Source organism: Rhincodon typus, chromosome 42 (assembly GCF_021869965.1).
Source record: "Rhincodon typus isolate 14 chromosome 42, sRhiTyp1.1, whole genome shotgun sequence".
Lineage (NCBI taxonomy): Eukaryota > Metazoa > Chordata > Chondrichthyes > Orectolobiformes > Rhincodontidae > Rhincodon > Rhincodon typus.
In genome coordinates, this window is record NC_063373.1 from 2,349,430 (window position 1) to 2,376,828 (window position 27,399).

The 27,399-nt window shown below is 41.4% G+C and overlaps 1 gene segment (V, D, J or C); it reads left to right on the forward strand.

Annotated features, from left to right (window-relative positions):
* The first annotated feature begins 18,259 nt into the window (after positions 1-18,259).
* Positions 18,260-24,099, forward strand: LOC109934713. The segment is given in 3 exon segments: positions 18,260-18,349; positions 19,083-19,414; positions 23,983-24,099. Coding segments are annotated over 3 exon segments (495 nt in total).
* The last annotated feature ends 3,300 nt before the right edge of the window (positions 24,100-27,399 follow it).

The following is a 27,399-nucleotide window of genomic DNA, read 5'->3' on the forward strand; positions in this document are numbered from 1 at the left end:
GATTAACATTTTCTTCTACAGAGTAACGCAGACCAAGTTTCGAGATTAGCTGAAGAATACATTGATGCAAAATTTCAGCGCCCTCCCTGTTTGTTATATAACATTGAAAAATCAGTAAGCATTTTCATCGGTCCACTTATTCTCATCAGACTTACACTCCCGTCTGCCCCCTCCCCCGAGATAGTGTATCTCCAATCTAATCAGAAAGTATTTGTGTCATATTCCAGATATGCAGCCATATCAAGCCTAGATTTCAGCGTGGAATGTCCCTGGTTTCCAAGAATGAAGGATTTCTCCAATATCTTGCTTGCTATTGTTTTCATATGCCAAACGAAATTTCACTCTGAGTTTGCTGCCTGACACTGACTGCTTCTGAATTTCATTGTTGCAATTGGATTCGTGTTCCCACAAATACTGAGCTTTTGTTTTCCTTAATATTTGCTGGAAGCAAATTCCATGATAAATGTATTGTACATAAGTACCTAGGGTTCACCACTGCTCACACATTCAAAGTAAATACAGACAAAAGGAAGTTCATAAAGACTGGAAACAATATTTCTAAAATGATAGTCAAGATCTTATAGATCAATAGAGTTGAAGTCAAAAGGACTATATGGCACAACATGTCCTGTCTTTACAATAATATGTTTAGTAATATATGAGTTTTGCTTGCAAAAGGAATGAAAATTAAGCTTCAAATGTCGTTGGGGAAGTGTGCACTGATGGTTTGAATTCTCTTTAGCTTTGACTACAAGCATTTAAATGGGTGATTGCCAAACATTATGAATATGCACTATCATAAGGGAGTAGTCGTCAGGCGGTTATTGCAGGTAGCAATTCATGTAAAGGAGCTGTTACCTTCAGATTAAAGGCAAACGAGAAAAGATTGAGGAAGGCTAATGGTTAGCAATTCATAATACTTCGGCTGGACAGCCTTTTCCACTTTAATGAAATGCTTTCCCATTCTTCCTCTCGCATCAGTGAAGCCTCCTCAATTACCAAGAGTTGTGTATTGTTCTTTGACTAGTTAACTTATGTATTGTAACTAAAGTTTTACTTCTTAACAAATCAATAAATGGTCCGAAACTTCCCTATACAGGTCAACTAACTACGTTCTGCTGATCCATGTGAATGGAAGATACGTGGAGGTACACACACCCGAGTGAGGATGCTGCAGAGCTCTGACAGCAGAAACAATTGTGAACCAATTTCAAAGTGTGATAAAATTAACGCACTAAGTGTAGAAATCGAAGGAATCTGAGAAGGTATTCAAATACCCATCTCTGCTGGCAAACCACTGATACAGTCATACTGGGGAGCGAGCATTTATCTCCTCCGTTTGTGCAAGGGATTCTCTTGGTCAACCATGTTTCTGATGCACCAACGTACACGCCCTTTAGAGAGACCAGTCACTTGAGCTGATTGTGACAAGGGTTTGGCAGTTCATTGAAACTATTGAAACCTAAGAATATATTACAATGGGTCGAGGCTGTTGACATGCTCTGAACGTGGAAAAGCATTCACATAGGCACGCCACTTGATGACGCATGAACTAATCCATATTGTGGAGCAAGGAGTCACCGGCTTCAAGTGAGAGGAAGGGTACTATCAGTTAACCTGCCTGAGTGAACGTCAAACTGTTAAAACACATTACAACTGCTTTGACTGCAGCTCAGCTTTAAACGCAAGCATGCTGCTTTGATGTGCCTACACTGGAGGATGACGGTTCAACTGTTCCCCTGTGGGAAAGTGTGTACTCAACCACCACATTTAGTTTGATAGCAGCGAGCTCATAAATGACTGCAAGTCTATTATTGCTGTTACTCGGATTAAAACAAATTGAATCTAAGTGCAGCAAGGCTTAATTTAGGCTATTCCCCCACAAAGCAGTGGGGCTACTACAGCTGACGAAGAGACTGCGCTGACAAAGCTTGTGTGGTTCCAAATTAAACTGTTGTACTGAATTGTGGAAGAATAATTAAAGCATAAAGAGAGAATATAACTAAAATTTAGAATTAGAGGATGAAATGATGGGAAAACAGATCGAGTAAAATACAAATGACTAATTGTTGCAAGATTGCAGAAAACGTTAGATCATGTTGGTCAATGTTGCCTCGTGCTTAAGTTAGTTCCTCTTAACAGTAACGGCTCAGCAAATACAAGTTATGAGATCATGACAGATGGCCTACCGTGAGGGGTTGTGGTAATGTGTACGGGCTTGCTCGCATGTTCGTAAGTCGCGTATTCCTGTATAAAAACTGCTCTATTTCTGTAATCTGCGGAGACGACGGTTCTGACCTTTTGTCAGCGTTGGCTCCCCGTGATATCACGAATAAAGTCTCTTTAGCTCGAAGTCTGAAGCACCAGTGTGTGACTGAATTAATATCTTCGACATACTGTAACCTGTTGTCCTGTGACTTCTGACATTGTCCACACAATCCAACATCGACACCTCCACGTGATCGCATATGTGCTCGAGTGTCAGAAACTGCCAAAGCTTTTCCAACTGAATTCAGACGGTGTGGGCGGCTCAGAGAACTACTCTCTACTTAAAGACAGACATTTCATTTCTCGTAATTTAACATAAAATAAATTACAGAATTTCGACAGAATTATTTTGTGGCAATCCTCCTGGCCCCTGTAATGACTAACTTTAGCGAAGAAATCCTGATTCACAAAGCAGTTGGTGTACGTGTTGGAGGGTATATTTAATTTCAATTGTGCATTTCAGGCATAGGAATAAACTATAACGTGCGTCAGCTGCTGCTCAAAATGAGTTAAAGTCATGGACGTTGTCAAATCGCCGAGTTTGCGAATACAAAAACAAATTGTTGGATTTTGGTAAAGTGTATTTTTTATTCAGAATATTTCGTCTATTTTAACACAATAATTATTAGTTGTATTTCAGATTCTGCCAGTACTAGTTGATTATTTTGAGAAATTGAAACTTCGAATAAAGTCACCTTGTACATACTGTCTCAATTCTCTGCGAAAGTGGCTGCGTGGCAGAGCAGATATGATTCATTTTAAATAAAAATGTTGCAACCGGACAAAATCAAGTAGACGAGAATCCTGAAGTGGAAAACAAAAACAGAATATGCTGGAAAAGCTCAGCAGGTCCGACAGCATCTGTGAAGAAAATAATCAGACGGATCACGTGACCCTTCGACCGAACTGATGGTCGTTGGGAAAACGTCGTTTTATGTCCAGAAAATAGGGGGATGGCGCAGGAAGTAACCATAGGATAAAAAAAAAGATCCGTAAGAGAAAGAAAAGAAGTTTGAAAGACAGAGGATAACGATCTGGCCTGGAGCGTGAACAGACGTTAATGGGGACTGTTATTGACTGACAATAGGTAGTCTGCAATGGCAGGCGATATGATAGCAAGGCCTGGTGTGGGGTGTAGGGGGCGAGGACATGGGAGAGTTTAACTCGATGTTGAGTTCGGCGGGCCGCAGGGACCCCAACCCAAAAACGAAGTGATATTTTTTCCAGGTTGCATTAAGCTTCGCTGGGACACCATGGCAAGCCAGAGACAGAGATGTTGTCTCGGGATAAGGGGGGTGTGTTAAGGTGGCCGGCAATGGCATGCTTCAAGTCTTTTTTTGCGAGCAGAAAGCAAATGTTCTGTGAAGTGTTCACCTAGTAATTCCTTTGTTTCACTAATGTAGAGGAGACCACATTGTGAGCTGTGAATGCAGCAATGTAGATTCTGTGAGGGACAGGTGAAGTGGGCTTCATCTTGAAAATAGGTTAGGGCCATTGGATAGTGGGGCGGGAGTGGGTAAACGGCAGGTGTTGCCTTTTCTCCGGTTTCAGGGGGAGGTGCCGTGGAGCTATGTGGGAATGTGTTGGGAATGAAGGAAGAGTGAATGAGGGTGTCCCGGAGAGAACTGTCATTGTGAAAGACAGATAAAGGAGGGAAGGGGAATATGTGTCTGTTGGTGGCATCACGCCAGAGGTGCCCAAATGGCGTCTAATGATCTTCTGAATGTGGATGCTGGTGGGATGTCAGACAAGGACAAGGGGAATCCTGTCTCTATTGTGGGAATGAAGAGAGTGGGTGAGTGTGGAAGTGTGTGAGATCTGTCGGTACCAGTTTAGGGCCCTGTCAACAATGGTGTTGGGGTATTCTAGGCTGAGGAAGAAGGTGGACATTTCGGAGGCTGCCTTTTCGACGTTGGCCTCAGCTGAACATATGCAATGAAGACAGAGGAATTGTAAGAATGGGGTGGTGTCTTTACAGGAAGCAGGATGTTTGGATGCACAGCCCAGGTAGCTGAGGGAGTCATTGGGTTTATAGTGGATATCAGTGCACGGCCTATCCCCAGAAAGGAAACAGATGTCGAGGAAGGGAACAGAGGAGTAAGAGCTAGACCAGGTGGAAGTGAGTGCAGAATTGAAATTTGAAGTGAAGTCAATGGAATGCTCCATTCCCAGACGAGAGAGAGAAGATAACAGAAGATATCGATGATAACATCGATAAATCAGAGAAAGAGTTGTGTGTCGGCGCTGGAATAGGGCTGCAACAAAGAATGTTCCACGTAACCCATGAAGAAATGGGCATACCTCTGGCCCATGTAGGTACCTAGGGCCACCCCTCTGACTTGAGGAAAATGAGACGAAGTAAAAGAGAAGTTGTTGAGGGTGAGGTCGATCTCAGCCAAGTGGAGCAGGGTGGTGGTGGGTGCGGACGGTTCAGATCATTGCTCCAGGAAGAAGCGGAGAGTCCTAAGACACGCCTGGTGGAGAATGGACGTATAAAGGGATTGCGTGACCTTGATATAAAGGAGGTAGTTGGAACCTTCAACCTGGAGATTTTCAAACCAGCGTAATTTACAAAGGCTCACCACCAGCTCTCAGATACACCTGAGCTCTCATAGTCAGAGAACAACTCTGTTCACTGGCGAACTTGAACAGCATGATTTGTTTTTTTTCTCTGGATTTGAATACACATAAACAAAAACTGCTCAGCACCAACATTTTGTTTTTTTTTCTCCAAGGCCCTTTGTCAGATGAACAAATTTGTTGTCAGATGAACAAATTCACTTTGTTATTCCCCACTGCCCCATCCCCGTTGAGTAGAGTTCAAAGGAGCTTGAATCTAAAAGTTTGAATTGATGAAAAAAATAACTCGAAGCACATTGACTGTCCCCTGATGTCTATGCTAATCATAAACCAAAGAACAGAGATTCTGAAGATATTTGACCTCTGCCCAGCTCTTGATTGAAATAATTTCAACTTCGGCCAATTCTGCTGACATTTACCGTAATTGTCCTGCAAACATGTCGACAGGAGCTCTGCGTTTATTTCTGCAGCTCTTCTAAACAGCAGATTCACAAATTGTGTATTTTTGAACTTCTTTGTCAGGATCTACATATATTCGAGCTGTTAACCGAACAGCGAGGCAGCAATATATTCTCCACAAATGAAGATTTTTTTTATGACCCAAACTTGCTCCAGAGTAGATCACAGTTTAGAAGAAGAAGGCTATATTCCCCGAGTGGGTGACAGAGTAAGAGATAGACTGGAAATACAGACAAGACTAAGGCCATTGAGATGACGCGACAAGAGGAAGGAGTTTTAAACCCACCGGCCGTTTGCAGTTTTCTTTTCAAGTCGTGGAGGTAAAATGGGAGTTAACCTCGTTAGAAGAATTGGTCTGTCTATTAAAAGCGTATTGTTTAATCTGTCAAAGCCCTTTCCATTACACCCACTGGGTTCTGTGCAATGCACTACTAATTATATTCCCTGACTTACTTCACGTGTCATTGTTCATGGTGACAGGCCGATTGGAAGAATAATATCGTGTTTTGACTTTCTTTAATTTACTATTACACTTGACTCTTTTATCGTACTTTGTCGAGGAGATTCCGTCTCACAGAAAGCAGCTTCAATCGAAAAGAATGAGGGAGATGACGTCCAGTTGTTCTGTATTTGCACACCTACGAAAATCAACTATTCTAATCCGTTCTGGTACCGTTAACAGCGCAGTGGTTCCATGGAGTTTCTGCTGAAGAGAAAACAAAATATTGGGAACACGGACATGTTTCTGAGGAGACTAGTTTTCCTCAGTTTGATAAGGTGAGAAGCCTATCAAGCTGAACGTGTTGTAAACCTAACTGACAGATTCTGCGTTTTCTTCCTGCGCACTGAGCACCGCCGAGGCTCAGAACCGGACTAACCCTGTATAAAAACTGTCAGAACATGACTGACCATGACAATGTGTCAGGCAAACAGTAAGATGAGGAGTGGATCTGAAATGGTTCCCAAATTCACGGTGATATCTGATACTTTTCATTTGAACACGTATTGTTATTTATGATAAATATATTGTTGAAATAAACTAAAACTTTCAGTTCAGTAAATCAAAAGCAAAAATATTTTAGTGCCTTATGGGGTTTCTAAAACTGCTTCACTGTTACAGCGAAAATATGCCCGTGAGATCAGTAATGAAGCATTGGAGTAATCTGAATAACATCGAACATTTTGTGGTTATTGAGCACTGCCCCTGCAGCTGCGTGTTACCAGTTCCAGAATGGCAAGCGATAGGTTCAGTGTTCCAGGAAAATGCTGGCTTCCTTTAAAATATCAAACAGAAAGTGAGATGTAACTCAGATTTGAAGAACATTAAACAAATGAATAGTTTCAGTAACAGCTGATGAATGAGTCAGTGATCCGTGCAATCTCAATCACCCTTGGTTTCCGCTTGCTGGGTTGTCAGAAATGAACGTTCTTCACCCGTGATGAAAGTTTATTGAGTCTTTGTCAGTGGTTTACATTTGAATTAATCAGTTATATAATGACCAGCGGATTCATCTCCTCCCTCTGGTGACGTGCGAGGGAAACCGAATCCTGCTGTGATCTCAATTTGCCTTGGAGAAGGTGAAGGTGATTTTCCTCTTGAGCTGCTCAGCTCCTTGGGTTGCAGGTACACTCACTGCGCGCTTAGCAAGGGAGTCTCAGGATTTTGACCCTGCGGCACTGAAGAAATACATATTGTGCAAAGACAACATGGCGACTCATTTCGAGGGAAAGTTATAGTTGATATTGTAATCCGGAAGTTCTGGTTTTTCCATTGGATTTGGTTTATTCCTCGATCAATTCTCCTGCCGAATTCCATTCTTCTAACCATTGAGACACTGTTATTAGTTTCTCTTCTGAGTCAATGAACTAACAAACTGAGACTGATACTCCGTTTCCTCGGAGTGATCCATAGATTCGTAATATTATAACACTGAAATCTGTTGTTGATCATGAGCAACAATTGTACAAAATCAACTCTGCCTGTAACTCAATAAAATTTCGAGCACGGATCCGAACCGGGTTTCTATTTAAAATGTTGGTTCATTTCTATGTGCTGGGCTCTACATGTCTGTCTGTCTCATAGGAATACATTTAATATTCAGATTTTGGATCTGCAATGAGAGAGTATAGAGAGTGCGGTATCGATACGTTTTGTTCATTTACAATTTATTTGTTCATTGTCCCCGGAAACAGAGAGACGGCAGGGGATTCAAACATCCAGAATGAGTTGTGAAAAATTCCCATTAACAGAAGTGCAAAATCAGCAGAGCACGAAGAACAATCTTGCACCCGAAATGCCGGTATGAGCTAATTAGTACTGTTTAAAGCATCAGCAAGCCTTTCCCTCATTCCCGTAGCAGATCCCAAAACCGTTTGTACATCAAGAGGAACGAGATTGTAAATGTTACACATATAAATTAGGATGGATTGGCTCAGTTTCAATGTTTTTATAAGAAAAAATGGTGTACAATCATTTTACAAAATTGATATTTTTATTACAAAATCCTTTTTGGTAATTAAGTTGCTAAGTCTCGATTTCATTGGGGAGGTGCAGTATGCACAGACACTGCAGGAACCCCGGCAGCTGTTCGGTGATTGTGTTTCTTAAGTCGGAGGTTTCAAAGGCGAATTCGGTAGCGAGTTGAAAGGGGATAATCCATGGCTAAGTCAGCGCTCGTGCAAGGGGAGTCAGAGCAGGTGAACGTCAAGATTGAACATTGGGAGGTCGGAGAACTGCTTCCTGCTGACACTGATTCGTTTCATAGGTGGCACCAGTAATATTAACAAATTTACATCCCAGAGTAAAATCTTTCCATTTCAACATTCTGCCTGCGAAATAATGTTTCAATCCTCTCACCGAATTTCAGCATAAATTAATAATTGGTCAACTCCACCACAGATTAATCAAAATAAATGGATGGATATCGATGTACGTCCCCCAACATAAGTGTGAACGGTATCACTCCGATAGAACTGCTCTCCACGGGCTGCACTGCAGCAACTTTGCACAGTGGCAGTATCGCAGCTTATGAAGTTTAACTAGGGCAACGTTATTGCTTATTGCTTATTGTAAACTTTACCCAATGTCCCGCTGCGCTGACTTGCAGTAATGTCAGTCATAGCCATTTTTGATGTTCAGCAGAGGCTGTTTTTGTACTTGCGAAAACAAGTAGTTAAGTCAAATCGGACAATTCTACCACTGTGAAGGTAAGCTAAAGTAATGTCGTCGGTGGGGGAATGTGAATCAAAAATGGTAAATGCTAGAAAACTTCAGCAGATGTGGCAAATTCTGTGGAGAGGGAACCTTAGTTAATTTTTTTGGAGTCTGATGCGATTTTTCTTCGTATTCTTTCATTCATGCGACATGTTCACAGTTTTTATCACAAGTATTGACAGAGTGCTCAATTAACACCAGTGTTACCTATGCTGCTGAGATGCACGGGTGAAAATAAAATTTGGAAAACCTGATTTCCTGATATTAACAAACTGGTTCAACACGTTTCTGCATATCCTTGAATGAGCGGAGTTGCTCTTTTTCATTGATTTGGAGATTTGTTCTCCTTTGGACATTTGGATTACCAACTTTTGGACTACCAACTTTCCATAAAATTTCCTTTCTGCTGTTAGCCTTTCCCTATTCTTCGTTCAGTCACTCCACGACAAACCCCTCCACAAGGAATCTAATGAACCTTCTTAGAACATGCGTTTCTTCGACGTTTGTATTTTATCACCGCCTCCCTCAGTTTTAGTGATAGTCCATCCCCTCCGACGTTCGTGTCATACCGGAATGAGGAATCTGTACTTCGTGCCATTTTCATCAATGATGAATTTCAGTGACCCGAGTCCCGAAGCAACATCACATCCATTATCCCCGAGTCTGAGTGATGGCCTGTGGTCCCAACTGCTCTTTCTTTCCCATTTATCTGTCTGGAAAATAAACCACACAAAAACAAAAATTGTTGACGAAACTCGGCAGCTCTGGCAGTACCTCTGATGAGATGTATCAGTTTTATTTTATTTTTTGTATTAGCATTTTTATCATTCTGTCTCTTTCTTATTAGATTGTAATCATCAACGAACAATTTTAAAAGTACTTCATCAGCTCTGATGCACCTCGCATTGACCTGCTGTGATAAAAATGCTCTGCTAAAACGTATTTGTTTTGTTTCTGTCAGTTATTATCTATGTCGAATGGAGAAATGTTCCTTTCATTATCTACGTCACTATATGTTTCTGTCTGTTTATCTTTGTCTCTGCAAATCAACAGACCCTTCTTTCACTCTCTCTGTTACCCTCTCTAGCCACCTCTCTTATTTCACATTTCTGATCTTTGAAAAGTCTGAAATTCCGAGAGTGATTGAGAACAGCGCAGCTGAGATGTTTTTACCCTGGCTGGGATTTTGAGAACTGGGCTCACATTCTCTCGAAAATACGATCCTCGTGAGGACTGAGATGAGGAGACTTTACTTTACACAAAGGACTGTGAATGTTTAGATGTCTAAATAGGATTTCTAATCCATTACGAAAGTAGTTCCATCATAATTAGGAGATTTATATACACCTTTACTGTTGGCGTGAAATTAAGGATTAGTCACAGCAGAGGAAGTGGGATTTGAAAACAGGATCACCTGTCAGTTAGACAGGCGCCAAATTAGGCACGGCACCGTCAGGTGGGATACTCCTGCCCATCAAGATACCCATTGCCTTCCATTCAATCACAGAAATTTCGTGTTTTTCTGTTTCAATGTTGCTCAGTGAGAATTCCAATCATCTTCTGTCTTTGAATAAACGGGCAATTCACAACTGAGCAGCGTCCACAGAAAACTTGCAGAAAGAGACAATCTCCTCTTGTATTGTTTTAAAAGGGATATTTTAAACTGTTAAACTAACTGGATGAAAAGGATGCATTCATCTGCCCAGGGCCCACTAACTGTATCAATACACGCAGAAGTAACCTCACAAGAGGAAGAGGTTAATTGAGGTTAATTGATCAGGAGTGATGCGTGAGCCAGTGTAAACATCGAGCAGTAAACTGACCCATTACCATTTACACTGAGCCATGGAGCACAGGCTCCACGCTCTATTCGTGCCTGGTGCACACCAGTCAAAGAGAATTCTATTCACCTTCAGACTTTGCATAAACAGACAACTCACAACTGAGTGGCCTCCACTAAAAACTCACATAAAGAGACAATCGCCACTTGCATTGCTTTAAAAGGGACATAATCACGTGTTAAACAAACTGGATAAAAGGGATATGCGAGCAAGTGTAAACAGTGGACAGTAAACTCTGATCCATTAGCACCTACACTGAGCCTTGGAGCTCAAGCACCACACTCACATTGTGCCTCGTGCGCACCACTGATCATTGCCGTTCACTTTTTTTTTCGTCCATAAGTAGCTGCTCACCCCACAACTGCTCAGAACGTAGGCGTTAGGCATCGGTGGGGCCAGTAGCGCAATAGTTAATGTGTATGACCAGAAGTGCGGAGATTCGACTCGTCCTTGTCTCGCCTGTAATGTAAAGCTTTTGTATCCTTCTAAGCTACGTTTTCTTATTGTCCTGAAGCTGAGATGAGGTTAGAATTCGTAATGTGGAGAAATGAGAATGATATCAATGTTTCATATGAGCTGCTGGTGTGTTTATTCCAGCTCACCGTCCACTTCATGTCTGAGCTCTCAGCTGCTGTTTTCATTTTCTGGGGAATTATCTTGCACTCCCGCAAAAGCTGCCTTTTAGGCCAAAAAAAAAAACAACTTGCATCTGGGGACGGGGAGCTGACGTGAATAAATGGCACAGTGGCCACCTGTAAGCATTTCTGTCGGCTTCCCAGCGGTCTGGTGGTAAGATTCAGTGCTCACTCCGTCAGGAAATGGACGCTTATGTGACCCTGGTAATCGTTAATCTTTATTTACTGTCATTGTTCTTTTAAATAAATACAACCTATTTTTTAGAGGTAGAATTGCATGATGAACTGCAAGAATTATTACAGTAAGTGTTCCACATCCACATCAGGCCATCACCTGCAATTGCCAAATGCATAATCGGTGTAAGACAAAAACAGATGAGCTATCCGGAAGAGTGAAGGACAATAGAATTTTGTGATAGGTGACTTCAGACTGTGTCAATATGGTTGCTGAAGACTAGTTTACTCTGTTGACTATGGCAGACAGATCACTCTGAATATTTCAGCCAAATGACTCCCCCATCGTTAGTTTTCTTAGCGGGGAAAGATATTTTCAATGTGCTGCATGTTAGTTATAAAGCTTCATACTGAGACTATAAGACTGGGGAGCAAAAATAACCCATTCAAATCATCGACCCTGCTTCACAATTCAATATGAGTGCGGGTGGTCTGCTCAAGCTCAATCCCACGATCCTGCCTTTTCCCAAAACCCTTCAGTTCCTTACTGATTAAATATCCATCTGCTGCATCCTGTTTTTTATAGTTAACAATCAAAAATCTAAAGAACACTGCAATAAAGATCTCCACAGGTTAGCAACTCTCAAAGAGAAGAAGATCCTCCTCATCTCTGGCAAATCCGTACGACCTTATAATGAGAATCTACCTTGTGGTCTAAGACTATCTCAGAAGAAGAAACAAGCTCTGAACATCAAAGATGCCAAGTCCCATAAGAATTTTGTCTGTTTCAACGAGGAGCTGTGATAATGTAGTACCATATCCAGTATTTCGGAACAAGTGAATACTCAGGAGCAGGGGAACATGCCTTTGGCCTTTTAACTGTACTCGACCTGTTCCCTGAATTTTATTCAAGCCTGCTGACGAGGTTGGTGCTGTTGTTTTCTGGCGGATTGACCGCTGCATTGCAAAGGCCGAATGACAGCATTCCAATACTTTCTCCTATTTCCTCTTGGGCCATGACCTCACAATGCAACATAGGCCACCGTCACTAACCTCATTTCATCTGATGAGCTTCCCACCACTGCTTCCAACATCATAGTCTCCCAAGTAAACACAGCTCGCTTCTACCTCTTTGCAAAAATCCACAAACAGACTGCCTGGGCAGATTCATTACTTCCAGCTGCTTTTGCCCAACAGAACGTATCTCCTTCTCTGTCGAATCGTTTTTTCTCATCTTGTAAATTTCCTTGCCAGTTACATCCTCCAAAGTTTTATGTCAGTTTCAGAATTTCCAGTTAGTGGGGTCCAACCGCCTCCTCTTTACTATTGGATTTCAATCACTGTACAGGTAAAATCCACATCGTGACAATCTCAAGGCTCTGTGTTTTTTTTCCTAGAAAAAGTCCTGACCGTCCCCATCAGCTTCCACCCTCCTCTGCCTGCAGAGTTAGACTTCAATTCTGAACAACTTCTACTTAAACTTCTCCCACTTTCTTCAAGTAAACGATGTGATCATGGGTACCCGCAAGGGGCTCTTTTATGACTGTCTGTTTGTGGGTTACGTGGAAATTTTTTGTTCCAGTCTTATTAATCTGCGACCCACAGCTCTTCCTACGATATGTCGATTATGTAATCACTGCTGCTTCTGTCTGTCATTCGGAATTGGAAAAGATTATCAATTTCATTTCAATTTCCATCCCTCTCTCACATTCACCTGGCTGATCTCTTAATGCTCCCTTCACTTCCTCGAAATCTGTTTTCATTTCTTGAGATAGGTTGTACATCAGCATCCATGGCAAACGAATTAGAATCCAGATTTCCTTGATTGTACATTCTGACACCCTAATTCCTGGAGAAATTCTATTCCATTCCGTCACTTCCTCCGACACCTTTGCATCTGTTTTGACAATGGCAAAATCGAAAAGAATGCCTACGAAATGTTCACTTTCTTCCACAAACAAAGTTTTTCGAGCACCATAATAGATAAGGCACGCAGCTGTGTTCGAGAAAATCTCCTGCCCTTCAGCTGTCAAACCCTCTGTCTGCTCCCACAAAAGCGAAAGTTTTCCCCCTGTCCTCACCATTCATCCAATCAGAATGCATAACTAGAGAAATATTAGCTGCTATTTCCACCACATCCAGTGGGATGGCACCACCAGAGACATATTCTACTCCCCTCTTTTGTCTGCTTTGTACAAGAGCAATTCTATCTGGAACACCAAGGTGCACTTCTTCTTCACTCCCATCGCTCGCTACATTCCCGTTGTACCTTCGAATGCAACTGCAGAAGGCGTAACACCTGCCCGTTTATTTACTCATTTCTCAATATCCAAGAACCTAAACAGACCTCCCAGGTGAAACTGCATTTTGCCTATATTTCACTCAACATAGTCTACTATATTCCTGTCCTCCAAATTCGGAGATGAAGTGCAGATGGAGAGACCGCTTCACAGTACACCTACGTTCTGTCCGCAAAATACCCCCATGCTTGCCGTTGTCTGCCACTTCAACGCATTACCTTGTTCCCCGGTCAAAATCTCTGTCTCAGGTTTGCTGCCGTGCTCCAGTGATGGTCAGAGCAAGCTGTGAGAACGGCACCTCATTTGCTGTTTGATTACTCTGCAGCCTAGCGGACTCAGTATCGACTTCAACATTTTTTGGGTTTCAGATCCTTGCCAACACTTCCCCCCAAACCCACACATCAGGCCTTGTTATCAATAGAATCATGCAGCACGGAAGCAGACCCTTGGGTCTCTCTAGTCTATACCGAACATTAACCCAAAGTAAACTAGTCCTAACTTCCTTCTCTTGACCCATTTACTTCCCGGTTCATTTCCTTATCTAACTGCCTTTTAAACGTCGTAATTATGCCCACATCTGCCACTTCCATTGTTAGGCACGAATAATTCTCTTTAGCAGCTATTTATTCTTATAGGCTGACCGTTATCCACTAATTTTTCCTCCAACTTTGTTTGTCTCCCTTTGTGGTCCGTATCAACATTTAGTTTATTGCTATCTTCTGCAATAAAACCAACTGTTTTGTCGCTACTACAAGTTATGAAGTAAATGTCATTGAGGCCTGAATTTTTGTCCAGTCCTGATTCATAGTTCTGATTATTCTTAACATATCCTACGAGGCCTGCTGTGTTTATCCAGCAATTTCTGTTTTTGTTGCAGAAGAATATGCGAAATGATCCCAATCCCTAGTGATGCTTTCATATCGAATATAAAACCATCAGCAATCCAACACAGATGTTCTGTTTTTGCTGTTGTCACTGTTTGGAGTTGCCAGACATTTTAGCGGTTCTTACAAGAATAAAACATCTCCCTTTCATTACCGGAAATCAAAGTTAGTTTGCGGGACGGAAAGTCCCAAATCCTAAACACGACACCCACCTCTCAGGGAAGACAACTCCCAGGCTTTCATCCTTTCTTAATGACACAGTTTTTGATCTCTTTATCTCAAGTTCTTTTCACTGAAGAATTTGTTTTCCTCGAGACTAATCTGGTCATTTTTTTTGCAGCACGGAAAAGGCCCTTCAGTTCATCTTGCAAGTTCCAGTCATCAACATCCATTTATTATAATCTCAGTTTCCAGCATTTGGCCCATAGACTTGTGTGTCCTCACATATAAAACGTTTATCTAAATAGTTCATCAATATTTTGAGAGTTTCAGTGGAAGACAAAAGAATCTTTCAACCAATGATGGGAACTATAAGTGCTCACTGGAACATAAAATTTATACGTTCCCCGTTGAAGCGAGTTCTGAAAGCAGAAGGTCTTTCTCTGAACTGTTTCTCACTTTCCCTAATGTGTGGTTCAGTATCAGTCCATCTTCCAGAATGTCGCTGACAAGCGCTGGGGACGTTCCACTTAATAATCTACTAATAGTCGAAATACTATTGTCTTTTCAGGAGACAAATAGAAAGAGGTTAAATACAACAGAACATACTTTTGTATCGTGTGCACTCGAATGAGTGCAGTGTAAATCTTGTAATGTCACCACTGTGGCAGCATCTTAGATGGAGGATGCCTAGTTAGAGATATGTAGGTGTTTGTTAAAGAATTGAAAGAGTAAACAAAAATCTAGCATAGGAATATAATGATCGGATTCCTCAAAGTCTCGACAAAGAACAAAATCATCTGTAAAATGGAGTCAAATTATGGTCCTTTAATCTGAGTTGGTACCAGCCAGGCTTCAGAACTCGAGGCCTCACAGCCTCCTTCCACTGACCTCTGACCAAAGACCCACCATCAAAACTCATCTCCTGGGCTGGACACGATTCAGAATCCCTCCCACGCCAGTTTCCAGTTCGTTATTTCACAATTAGGACTCGCCTGTAGAAATTGTCTTCAAGACTTGTCCAGGCTCAGACTACCTGCCGTTCGCGGCTCCGACACTCGATCCGCCGCCAGCACTCGTCTGTCATACTGGCTGGTCTCAGAATGCCTCCCGCGCCCCGCTCTGGCCCTTGACTCGGTTCCATGACTTGTCTCTCCAGCTGGCCTAATGTCGGACTTCGTCCTGTGCTAGGTTCTGCCCGCACCTCGCCTCTGTAACTATCCGCCGCCGCACTGGCACGATCTCTGACTCATCTCCCGCGTTGTTCTGGACTGAAGTTCACATCCTCCTTTTTGTATTCCCTCTGGGTAGGTTTTAGAATTTAAAAGTTGATGGGAGAGAGGGGATGTCAAAACGCAGAAAATAGAAGAGAAAATAAATCCGATGTGGTGTTATTTATCAAAAGAGTGAAACACTTCTTTTTTTGGTTATTTTCTTTCCGCAGAGTCCGCACCGTCATGAAAAGCTGAATGGTTTGGCAGAGAGATGTACAGGCAGTGATGGACAACGAGTTTGATAAAATGAACTGAATGACATAAGATTTCACTGAGAAAGAGAAAGGGGAAAGTAATTTTATGCAACTGTCATTGATTGGAGCGTAACTGTCATTGGTTCTGACAGAACAGTAAACCCTGTTCCTGAAAAACTCCACTCAATTTCTCAATAAGTGATTACTGACTCTGAAATGGGTAAACATATCGAAAACCTTCTGGCTTATTTTTGTACTAAACTCTCATCCAAACATTATGTGCTTCCCGTGTTTGCCTTCATATTCACTATCTTCCTGTCTGCACAGACTGTGGTAAAATAGTTGGTATATCATCCAGGAATTATACGTTATTGCTGAGTTTTCAATCATTCTGAATTTGTGTTTCAGAATTGGGTGGGCAGGATTCGGTGCCTCAGTATTCATCTGAATTCATGATTCTACAAGCTCAGGGAGTGATAATCGAGTGTCATTACACACAGGTGTTCCTTCTATGGCGCTGTTCTGGTACACAAAATAGCCTGGGAAAACTCTGAGATACGATCTGAAGATGTATGTCACGGGAATTGCAAAGAAATCTTCAAATGTAGCAAACAGGTCCTCTGCTGAATAAAACAAGCAAAAAAGACAAAACGGTTCCTGTACATATCTTCGGGACCGTTCTACCTGACAGCTTGTTGCATATCTGTGACATGAAGTGAACATTGATATAGAGATATGTCGATCATTTCCAAACACATTCATTCCCCTCCCCACACGGAGAGTTGCAGTAGTATCCATTAGATGGTGCTCTCACACAAGAAACAGAAACAATAATTTCACAATTGCAGAAACCTTCTGGGGAAAAAAAAAATCGTAGAATCCTTACAGCGTGGATGCAGGACATTTATTCCATCGAGTTGTTGCAAGTCTCCGAAGATTATCCCACCAAAACACACCCTATCCCCGTGCTTTCAAGCCAAATCCAGACAGCCTGTACATCCATGGACACTGTGGGGAATTTAACATGTCCAATCCACCTAATCCGCACACCTTTGGACTGTGGGAAGAATCAGGATCCCCCATAGTATACCGTGAGAATGGACAACTCCACACAGACAGTCAATCCAGGTTGGAATGGTACCCGGCCTTCCAGGAATATGAATTAGCACTGAGATACCGTAAAACCTAAAGGCGATAACATACTTCAATAACTTACAAACTTACGTTTTTGGTCTTTAGGAGGAAACCGGGACACCTGGAGGAAACGCACAGAGACAAGCGCTGAATATCGAAACTCCACACATATTGGATTACCTTTTTTTATTGTCTTTGGAGCAATTTCTCTGCATGTGTGTTATACTGGTCAACCTTTTGACATATCCACTGTTAGTTTCCTGGAACGTTGTACTGCGGTCGTTTATCTGGTTTATTTGATGGGAGTGTATTGCTAACTCATCCACAGTGGATGCGTAATGAGCATACTTCTCAAAGGATTGACTCTGATCTTTGAAACAAGCCCGAAACATAGAACATCCGAACGTCAATTGCTCTTCAGTATTTGCGTCCAACACTGGAACACTGGACAACAAGGTGCAGATTTTCTGATAAAGGGTCTAGGCCCGAAACGTCAGCCTTTCTGCTCCTATGATGCTGCTTGGCCTGCTGTGTTCATCCAGCTCTGCACCTTGTTGTCTCGGATTCCACAGCATCTGCAGTTCCTGCTATCACTCGAACACTGGAGTTTTGTTCGCTGGAAGAATCCTCGGCAATCATTCCCAGCGCCCACCAAAGAGATCCCGAAACATTGCAAATGGACAATTTCCACTGGCTCTTGTGTCTTCAGGATATAAGCTCCACTTTGGCTTCTTGCCGTCCATTTCACAGCCATGTGTCTTTGCCGACAGTGACAAAAATCATTTGTTTCTCTGGTTGGAAGTCAATCAATGCCAAGTCCATCAACTTCGATATAAGTAGTCACGGCAAAGAATTTACCTGAGGATCTTCATCGACATTGCACCTCTACTTCTTTGAGTTTCATCTTTCAGATTAAAGACCAGACTGTTAGATTTATTAAATGTCAGACTGTCGATATTTATCCTTTTCTTTTCTCCGATTACCAGAATGTGAGGTTAATGTCAGTAACATCGATTTTTGAGGGAAAGTGACACCCAATTATATGCAGTATCAGCAGCGACCGCCTGTGCAGGAAGTGACATCAGCCTACTCACAGACAATGATCTCAGGGCTTTTTGCTCTCTTTCACTCGAGACTGAGCAGATTTATGTGGCACAAACACATGACCAGGAATCTGAGCAGCAGCGATGCAGTTCTCCATTTCCATGTTGTTCTCGGTGACATTCATTGTCGGTAAGAAGTTTTACACTGAAGGAAACGGTTCAGTTTCTTTATCACTCTTTGTGAACAAAACCAGTTTTCTTATCAATACGCATGAGACATTAATTGCATTTCATTTGAGCTGTTGTGAATCGATTTACTGTATGTCTTGCAAGAAGAAGAAAGGGACACAACTCGTAAAAAGTGTAATTGGGGTGATGATCACGGTATGACGAGATAATCACGTTCAAAACGTACGATCCACCCTGTGATGCTTCGTTAGAGTCCGAATAATGATGCATAAGAAAATTTAAGGGAATTCTGTTTTCGCCTCAGAACAGGGAGTGTTTGAATCAGGCCAAAACGTCATGAAGGGGATGTCAGCTAAACAGATGATGGAAATATGGGCATGCAAAATTAGAACATTGTGCAACATGGATTCTCGTATGTATTGCTAACACCGATATTGGGCAGGTTTTCTGACTTAGGTTTTATGTTCAAAAGAAATATACAAAAAATTGCTTGGAGAACTCCATATGTCTGGTAGCATCATGGACAGGAACAGAATTAAAGCAATTTCTGATCCGAAAAGCCACCTTCAGAACTGCGCTCGCTGGCATACTGTGTTCTTTGTGATGTTTTTTATTTCATGTTCAAAATCCTGTCTATTTTCATGTCACAGCGAATTTGAGGTTTTTTTTTTAAATGTCAGTTCGAACTTTCAACTGAATCAATCATTCTAGCTTTCTCTGACTTTGTCTTTCAGATCTGAGCGATGGAGTTTCTGTTACTCAGCGGGAGCCCTCATTCACGCAAACAGAGGGAGAATATGTCACTTTAACCTGCACGTACACTGGTAATGTTTACTACTTGTTCTGGTACCGCCAGTCCCGTGGAAGAAAGCCCGAGTTCGCAGTCCGGAATCTCGAGAGTAGTGGTGATGAATTTAAGGCGAATTTCGCTCAGAAACGGTTTTCTGGTAAGGTCCAGCAGTCCAACAAGTTGTACCGATTGACGATCTCGGATCTGCTGCTGTCTGACACCGCTGTCTATTACTGTGCAGCGAGCCTCACAGTCATGGGAAAAAGCGACAGTCTCGTACAATAACTGCTGTAGTTTTCTGGGTCACAGCTGCTGCCAGTTGAGGGTTGTTTATAACTGGGTTTCACACACTGATGCTTCGTACATATCTGTGCAGCAAAACTTCGAGCATAATTCTCACACACCTCATTTAAAATCGTTCACATGATTTACTGATTCTGACGTTGACAGTGGCAGTGTAAAAAAGCAAACATCTACCGTTTATTTGGGGAAATCAGTGAATTCACAACTGCCATGAAGCAAGCAAATACTTAATGTGTACGAGATGTGACCTTGCCTGGCAGTTTGAGAAAGACTTCCCTGCAAAGGAATTACTATGTTTTATTTGAAGTATCAGTTTACAGTAGGCACTGATACCTGCGCGGTGAAAGTCCTAATAATTATTATACACTGATTACAGATCTCGCAATGTTAAAAGAACTTGCACATATTAATTCCAAGTATAGATAGTACTCGCAAGCGCAACGAAAACGTTATCATGATAGAGTGACAAGGTAATCAACAGAGATAAATACTGATGTGATCTGTGACACAGACCTGGTGAGCTCTAGGTTCTCGAGTGGTTTCCGGATGACCAGAAACCAGACCGAGTTCCAAAGCCGACCTGAAATCATACTAGAAAGATTGAAGGAATTGTTTTTGAAATCTAGATGAACCAGATAAGGCTGATCGCGCTGTTCTCATTTTAGAACGCGTCCTACAGTGATCTGCAGTTGCTGCTTTGTGCAACTTCTTTACCGGGTAAAACACGTTGACAGATATTGTAGAATCGACAGTAATTAGATAACAATGACTTCAATTTGTAAGTTGTACATACTCTAATCACATATTGGCATTTTTTTTTCATAATGTATTCAATGTAAGTGTGGAGAGGAAATCATGCCCAGTGCTGAGTGTCTCTCTCTTGGCCATTACTTTGGTTTATTCGGATTCAGCGCACTCTGGCATAAAGTTAGGAAGTAAATGTTACTCCCGACTCTACCAGAGACTTTATTTTTATACAGGGTGCCTTCTGGTTCCAGTCAATGTGTCGCTCAGCCTGCTGCAATACACCGCATTACCAGATGGCTACAGCTCACCAATAGTGACATTCCCCTCAGTTTTCCAAGCGTCCAGGAACGCAGAAAATCGAACGCCAACACCATTTACTCTGAAGACATTTCTGTATTTAGGAATGTAGATCAAGAATAACGATGTTTGACCCGGGTGCTGACAATCCAGTTGTAAAGTTAATGAATCATCTCTGGTTGAACAGTGGGAATGAATGGTCACGGCATTTCCTTCCTTTGGAATCACTGTAACCGGTTCTTGTGAGACTGAGACTGCGCAACTAACACCTGCAAAATTTGAAAAGACAATGTCTTTAAAAAAGATAATTTTAATCAATGTTAACAAATTGAGTGCATATATTTCAATCCGGAGCACCACAGGCAAAAAAAAAAGTTTGCTTTCCCCATTTTGCACACAAGTGAACATTTTGCGACTCAGAAACTTTTCAGTTAAAAAAATTCAGCAGTTAGGAATCAATAAATGGTAAGAGCCGAAAAATTTAGAACGCGAATGGTGGGTTTAAAAAGAGCGAGCTAAAGCTGAATCGTCTCAGCTGAGAGCCAAATTGTTTAAGCTGAGTTTTGGGAAGATGTTGCGTCAAACCGAAATCACTATTGATTGGTTCGTTTCTGGCAGGGACACCACGCATCACCCAAACTGCTCACAACGCCTCTGTTCTGAAATCAATAGCGTCAAAGAACTAGTCGCAAAAACACACACTCGGTGGTTCAGAAAACGATTTGGCCCTTTAAACCTGCTCTGCCGTTGTAATTTCTGATGCATCCACCCTCATGCATAACCTTTGAATTCCTTTCCCGTTAAGTTCACAACTCTATCGACATGGTATGAAATAGCTGAAAACTACTACTGTCCGTGATATAACACAATAACGAAATGGGAATTAATGCCAACGCAGGTTCTTAAAAGTGTCAATCCATGAGTTTGGCCAGTGATAGGTAACGATGAACGTTGTTGTGGTTTGGCTCCTGAAAAGAGTTGCAACATAAACAATGGACACTATAGAGAAGGATTCTAAACACTTTGCAACTCAGAAAAAGAAAAAGATAAGAATAATACACAATGGGGATGACAGATCCAAACCAGTGAGGAGGTTTGTCATGATTTTCTTTTATTTAAAACGTACTGACTGTGCCTCTGTCACAGGGTGGGCTTCAGTGCGCGGTAGTACATGGCAGAGTAGATGACAAGAGTGCCGGCGTATTTTTATGGCGCTGTTTTCTTGATCCAGATTAATGGAAAACTGGCCAGAAAACCCTTGAAACATATTCCCCTTTCTCTTGCCGAATCTTTTCAGCAATAGCTCAGAGTTACCCCGGGATACATGATTTACCAGAGAGTCCACTTACTGAGAAACTCAGCAGCATTTATCAAAGTCGCAATAGGCTGCTTTTGCAGATATCACGTTAACTGTAGATCAATCACAGTTAGTTAAATAATTAACACAATTGGCGCTCTGCAATCTGTTCCCTGGTTGTTTGTGAGTCTTCCTCACCATCGTGCTCTATCTTAAAATTTCGGTTATTCATTTTCATTCTCCCTTTAACTAGACATTATGAAGTGAAAGTATTTGTCATCATTGAAAGAGAATCCCAAATAGTGATGATCCTAAAAGAAAATGAATTCTTCCACAAATCCCTGTTGAATGAAACTGTGTCGTCCTTGATAATCCCCAACCCCGTTCTAGATTACTCAACAAGGATAGGCGGCCTGCTCAGTATCTACACTATCAATCCCTCTCAGAATCTTACATGCTACTAGTCTAATGTCAGATTTTCGTACATCTTCTAAGGCAGAGGTATTTGAAGTGTGATCGAGATAATCGAGAGAGAGAGGATCCAAACTTCGTGCGCCACAAATGTACGGACGGCACAGGTAGAAGAAACAAAGAGGCTTTGCACAATATTTCGGAGGTACCAGTTTGAAAATTATGAGGCAAAATGTGGATTGTCATACCGAATCTTTGGCTTATGCCAGGACTGCATGGAATAGGGAAAAAAAAGCAATTTGGAGATGTGTGCTTTGCTGAACGATTCACGAGGCAGAACTCAAGCGTCAGAACTGGCACTGTGGAATGCCTGATTTGCACGATGAGACGACATTAATCTGAATGGTGCTGAAACTTTTGCAAATGCAAATGATGTAAATATGTAAGTAGAGAAGATTTCAAATTAATAAAGTAGGACAAGTACTTTAATTTTAGAAAATGTGGCAAATTAAAGCGTCAAGAAAAAAAGCATTTTAATATGACAAAATGACTATCTGGTCTTGGCATAAAGGTGTAGAGAGTACGAATTTAAGGAAAGAAAATCAAGAGATAAGACTAGAGGATAAACAAAAACTATCAAGTGTCAGTATAAAGTGACAGGAATAAATAGATGGTGGAGGCTAGCTATGTTATTTAATTGCACCATAAGAATCATTGAGGGAATGATATAATTAATGCAAATTAAGATGGGGAACACGATTGGGTGGAGAAATAGAATTATAAGTGAAAAAATGTGGGTGTTTTGTAGAACCCATTCCCCACCTCAAGACAGGAATTGGTGCAGCATAAAGTAAGACATAATGTTCAAATTTCAGAATATCAAGATGATCACGAGATATGTTAGTCCACACTTATATTGTGTCAGTCACGCAAGGATAGTCTACATAAGGAGCTAATAGATATTTTTTTCAGCATAGTTTATTTGAAAAGCTTGCTGTGGAGTCGACAAGACAGAGGCTTCAGCAGACTTGGCAATATTTAACGCTATTGGACTAGACAAAGCCCTCATAATGAAGACACCCATGGAAACCAGTGCTCATATGATGTTGAACATCACACTGAATTTGAGGGAGACGTCCCTTGACTTTAAACCATGGGTTTTAAGCTATTTCACTTGTTTTATGTCAATATCGCGCTGTCTGCCAAGCAATACATCGAGATCTCATTATGGAGTTTCGGTCAAGATTTTTTTGGCATTCGGTATTTTTCATGATATCAGCGTCAGAGTTCAGGGTAGTACCGTTTGTTACTTTGGTATTTTTTACGATTCTATTAAACATCGAGAGAAAACCATTTCAGAATTTGGCAATTCCTGTTCTCATTCACTCCATCCAAACTGCATGGATGTGGGCTATATCAGATCTAGTGTGAATATCTGTGTTCAAGGTTTATTGTATTGTTTCATCAATTTCTCCTTCAACAGTCATACCAATAATTGGATGTTACACTATTATCTACAGCTGAAGTAACTAAATATAATAGCGACGTCAACAATTAGGACTAGCTTCATTTCGATCCATACAATCATCTTCACCATTCTTGCAGATTTTACATCAGGCACGGGGAGAGTGGAGTTTTACAGAGAAGAAATATTCACTCTGTCGTGAGTTAATGATGAGGAGGGATTAAGAGACGGTTCTGTTCGATACTTCTTGAGCCTATCAGTCTTTCGAGCGGGAAACATTCAGTTGTAGCAGAATAACAGATCGCATTTTCATTTTTGTTGCAGATCTCGCCAATTACGGCAGTGGCAATCTCTCGATTGAACAATTCGGAACAGATTACCCACAGCAAAATAGAACAGTGGGCTGTCAAATGCGATATCAAAAGAAAGAAGAAGGCGTGAGATGGCTGTCGATTGCAGTCACAGTTATGGAGCGGAAATGGTCATGCTGGGATCTCGAGAAGTCTGTCTACAATTTGCACTTGTGCACTGTTAACTACTGAAGACCAACTGAAGCAGGAATACGGGTGGACAGGAGGCATAAAGTGAATCGAATATGACAACATTAGCGGGCACAAAAATCATTTAAATTATTTTGCCTGAACCTATTTGAAACACTTATTTCCATCGTTTTTCACACCTGCATTTTTTATCGCCCATTTACTTTTCAATTGTTGACAGTTTCCTTTCATGATTTCGCATAGAATTTTTTTCCCTCTTATTAGACTCTCTGTTTCTGATATTTTAAAGGTTATTATGTCAAAAATTATCTTTCACTGCAATGATGCCGATCTAAAATACTTTTGATTTTGATGGACTCCATCAGCTGAATCGGCCAATCAAAAGGGCACAGCTTTGAACACACAAAGTCTTACTCCGACCTTTTTTGTAAAAGAAACGAAGGTAACCTAATTTTCTTTTCTAGCTCAAATTCGTTTATGTCACTGCAATGCTGGCCTACGTATTTTCTAAACAACCTTCATGTGTGGGACTTGCCATTTTTGGACCAGGTGAGACTTCCTGGATTACCGGTCCAGACAAGACCATCTTAATGTTGTAACTGCAACCATTATTTTCCAAACAACCTTCCCAGAGTTATTCGTCACAGTTTAAACTTGAACCCGGGCTTTCTGTCCTGAACGCACTTTTCACAAACACTTAACACTTATTTTCCTTTGTTGTTATTTTTATATATTCATGGGATGAAGGCATCGCGAGTAGACTAATATTTATTGCCCATCTTTATTAGCCAAAAGGATAGTTGAAAGTCATCCACATTGCTGTGGGTCTGGAGTCACAGACAAGGCAAGAATGACAGTTTCCTTCTCTAAATATCACGAGTGAACCACATTCTGACAATCGACAATGGATTTATGGTAATCATTGGACTCCTAAATCAAGATTTTCAGAGGATTCAAATTGTGTGCTTCGAATTGGTTACCCATGTCTCTGGATTAACACTCGATCGATAACACCACTCGGCGATCGAATTCCATATTGCATGGGATTGGGAACTGACCATTTACCTGAAAGTCAATGTTTTAAATTGTTATGTAATGACAATCAGATATAAACATCAACAGTTTTAAATTCTCAGTATACGCAGCTCCAAACAAAGCTTCTGGGAAAACCTTTTTGTCATGTTTCTGCCTTGTTATGACCACCAATAAATCTAGAACACATTCATTGATGCAATCAAACTTTATTCAACGAGATACATACACGAAGAGTGCCTCACCAGTGTCTAATGTGACGGGAACACCCCAATCACGAGGCATCTCAAGTCGAATAATGTCAATAAAGCCCTATATTCATAAACGAGTGACGTCACAACGAGGCTGTCTCCCTTCAGTTAGTCAGCAGCTAATGTGTTTGTACAGCTGCGGTAAGTAAGGTGATAGCTGACGGAAACCTATGCAGTGTTGGAGGTCACGAAAGGCCAGGCATCCTTCAGTGAGTGAGGTTACAGTGGACCAGTATCTCTGCAGGATGTTCCATGACAATGGGCATGGCCCCTGTGCTGTGTTGGTGAGCTCATAACGACAATGAATGATTTGAACAGATTCCGGGTTAGCTCTCTTCTTCGCAACTCGTTCTCATTCCATTTTAATCTAATGACAGAGATGCAATCCGGAATGTTTTTGATCGTTCATGTCTTTACTTAACGCATTCTGTCTTGCTTTATATTCATCACGTTTTTCATTAATTCTTCAACGTTTGCTATTGTGTTTTTTATAATTACCGAGACAAAATTTCCAAATAAAGGACAGCTCCGAAGATTAGATTCTCCACATAATTGCTCTTGTACAAACATGCTTGGATAGATACTGTTAACGAATTGATGCTTTAGCCCTCCATACCCACTATGCACAGATCGAGCAAAGCAGTCTCTGGAGATCACAGTCATGGCTGAAGTTTATCTGTGAATTTGAATTACAACAACAGCAACCTGAACGCAAGTTACATGCAGTGATATCTGCAGAAAACGATGCACCATCCAACAGAGAATTTAACCAAAGGAGTAATATCAGAGGATAAGTAAGTTTCAGGACCACGTATATAGCAGCTGCTGACAACTGTAACAGGTGCGGTTATCTCAGAATAAGCAGTCTGAGTGTGGAAGGTATGGTGGTCTATTGCTGTGCTGTGAGGCACAGCAAAGTTAAAACGAAAACTCAAGACAGCAACATGTCTGAATCACAACACCTCAAAAATATTTTACATGTACATTCACAGTTGACTGATATTGAATTGTAACCCAGAACAGGGGCAGTCTTCACTGAGTGGGAGACGACAATATCAGTTCCATGCTCAATTTGAAATTGTTCCGAATGTTCAGATGTTTGTATATGCTACAAACGGCCCGAATAGCACTTTGCTTTAAATTGCAAAATGCCTACGAATCTCGGTCACACTGTCCCAAGGATGCAGGTGCAGTATGGCAATGCCCTACCCTCGACTGTCGCCAGCAGTCAGAAAGTCGACAATATGACAGATTATCTGCTGAAATGAACAGACCCACAGTTCGACATTGATCACTGGTACTGCTCAGTGGGCGCTATAGTCATTGCAGGTATTTTCCGAACAATCTTTTTGGAGACGTTGTCACACACTCGTTTAGTAGGTGAGACTAGAACGCAAGCTCCCTGCATCCGGGACAGAGATGCTGCCTTTCCACGATGAGAACCCTTACACTGGACCTTGTATTAATGAATCAGAAGACATTTAACTGCTCTGTTGGAAAAGCTCTAAAGTGAGTTTTCTCCATATAGGTAGCAATCACTGACTCGGGACAAAGGGAGCCCTCTGCACTACCAGCAGCGTCTGCCAAGAATATCTGCAGCAAGAGAGTAATAAAATTAACCTTCCATATGGCAGATGTACCCTGAGGATCTTGAATTCATTTTCTTTTTTATTCGTTATTATTGCAAGACATATTCCTTATTAAACATGCAGTGACGGCATTTTATATCTCTTTCTGCAACTCGCTGCTTTGAAAGCAGCGATATAAATGCGAATCTCAGACATTGACAACTCCAAATTCTCGAACGAAATCCGTTTCAATGGCATCAAGTTCCCGTAGTGAAACAATAATCTACGCTATACTCTGAAAAGGCAATGTTGATGATTTTCGTCTGACATGACTGAGAACAGACAAACTAATGCTAAATTTCAATTTCAGAATCAATTTCAAACACAGGA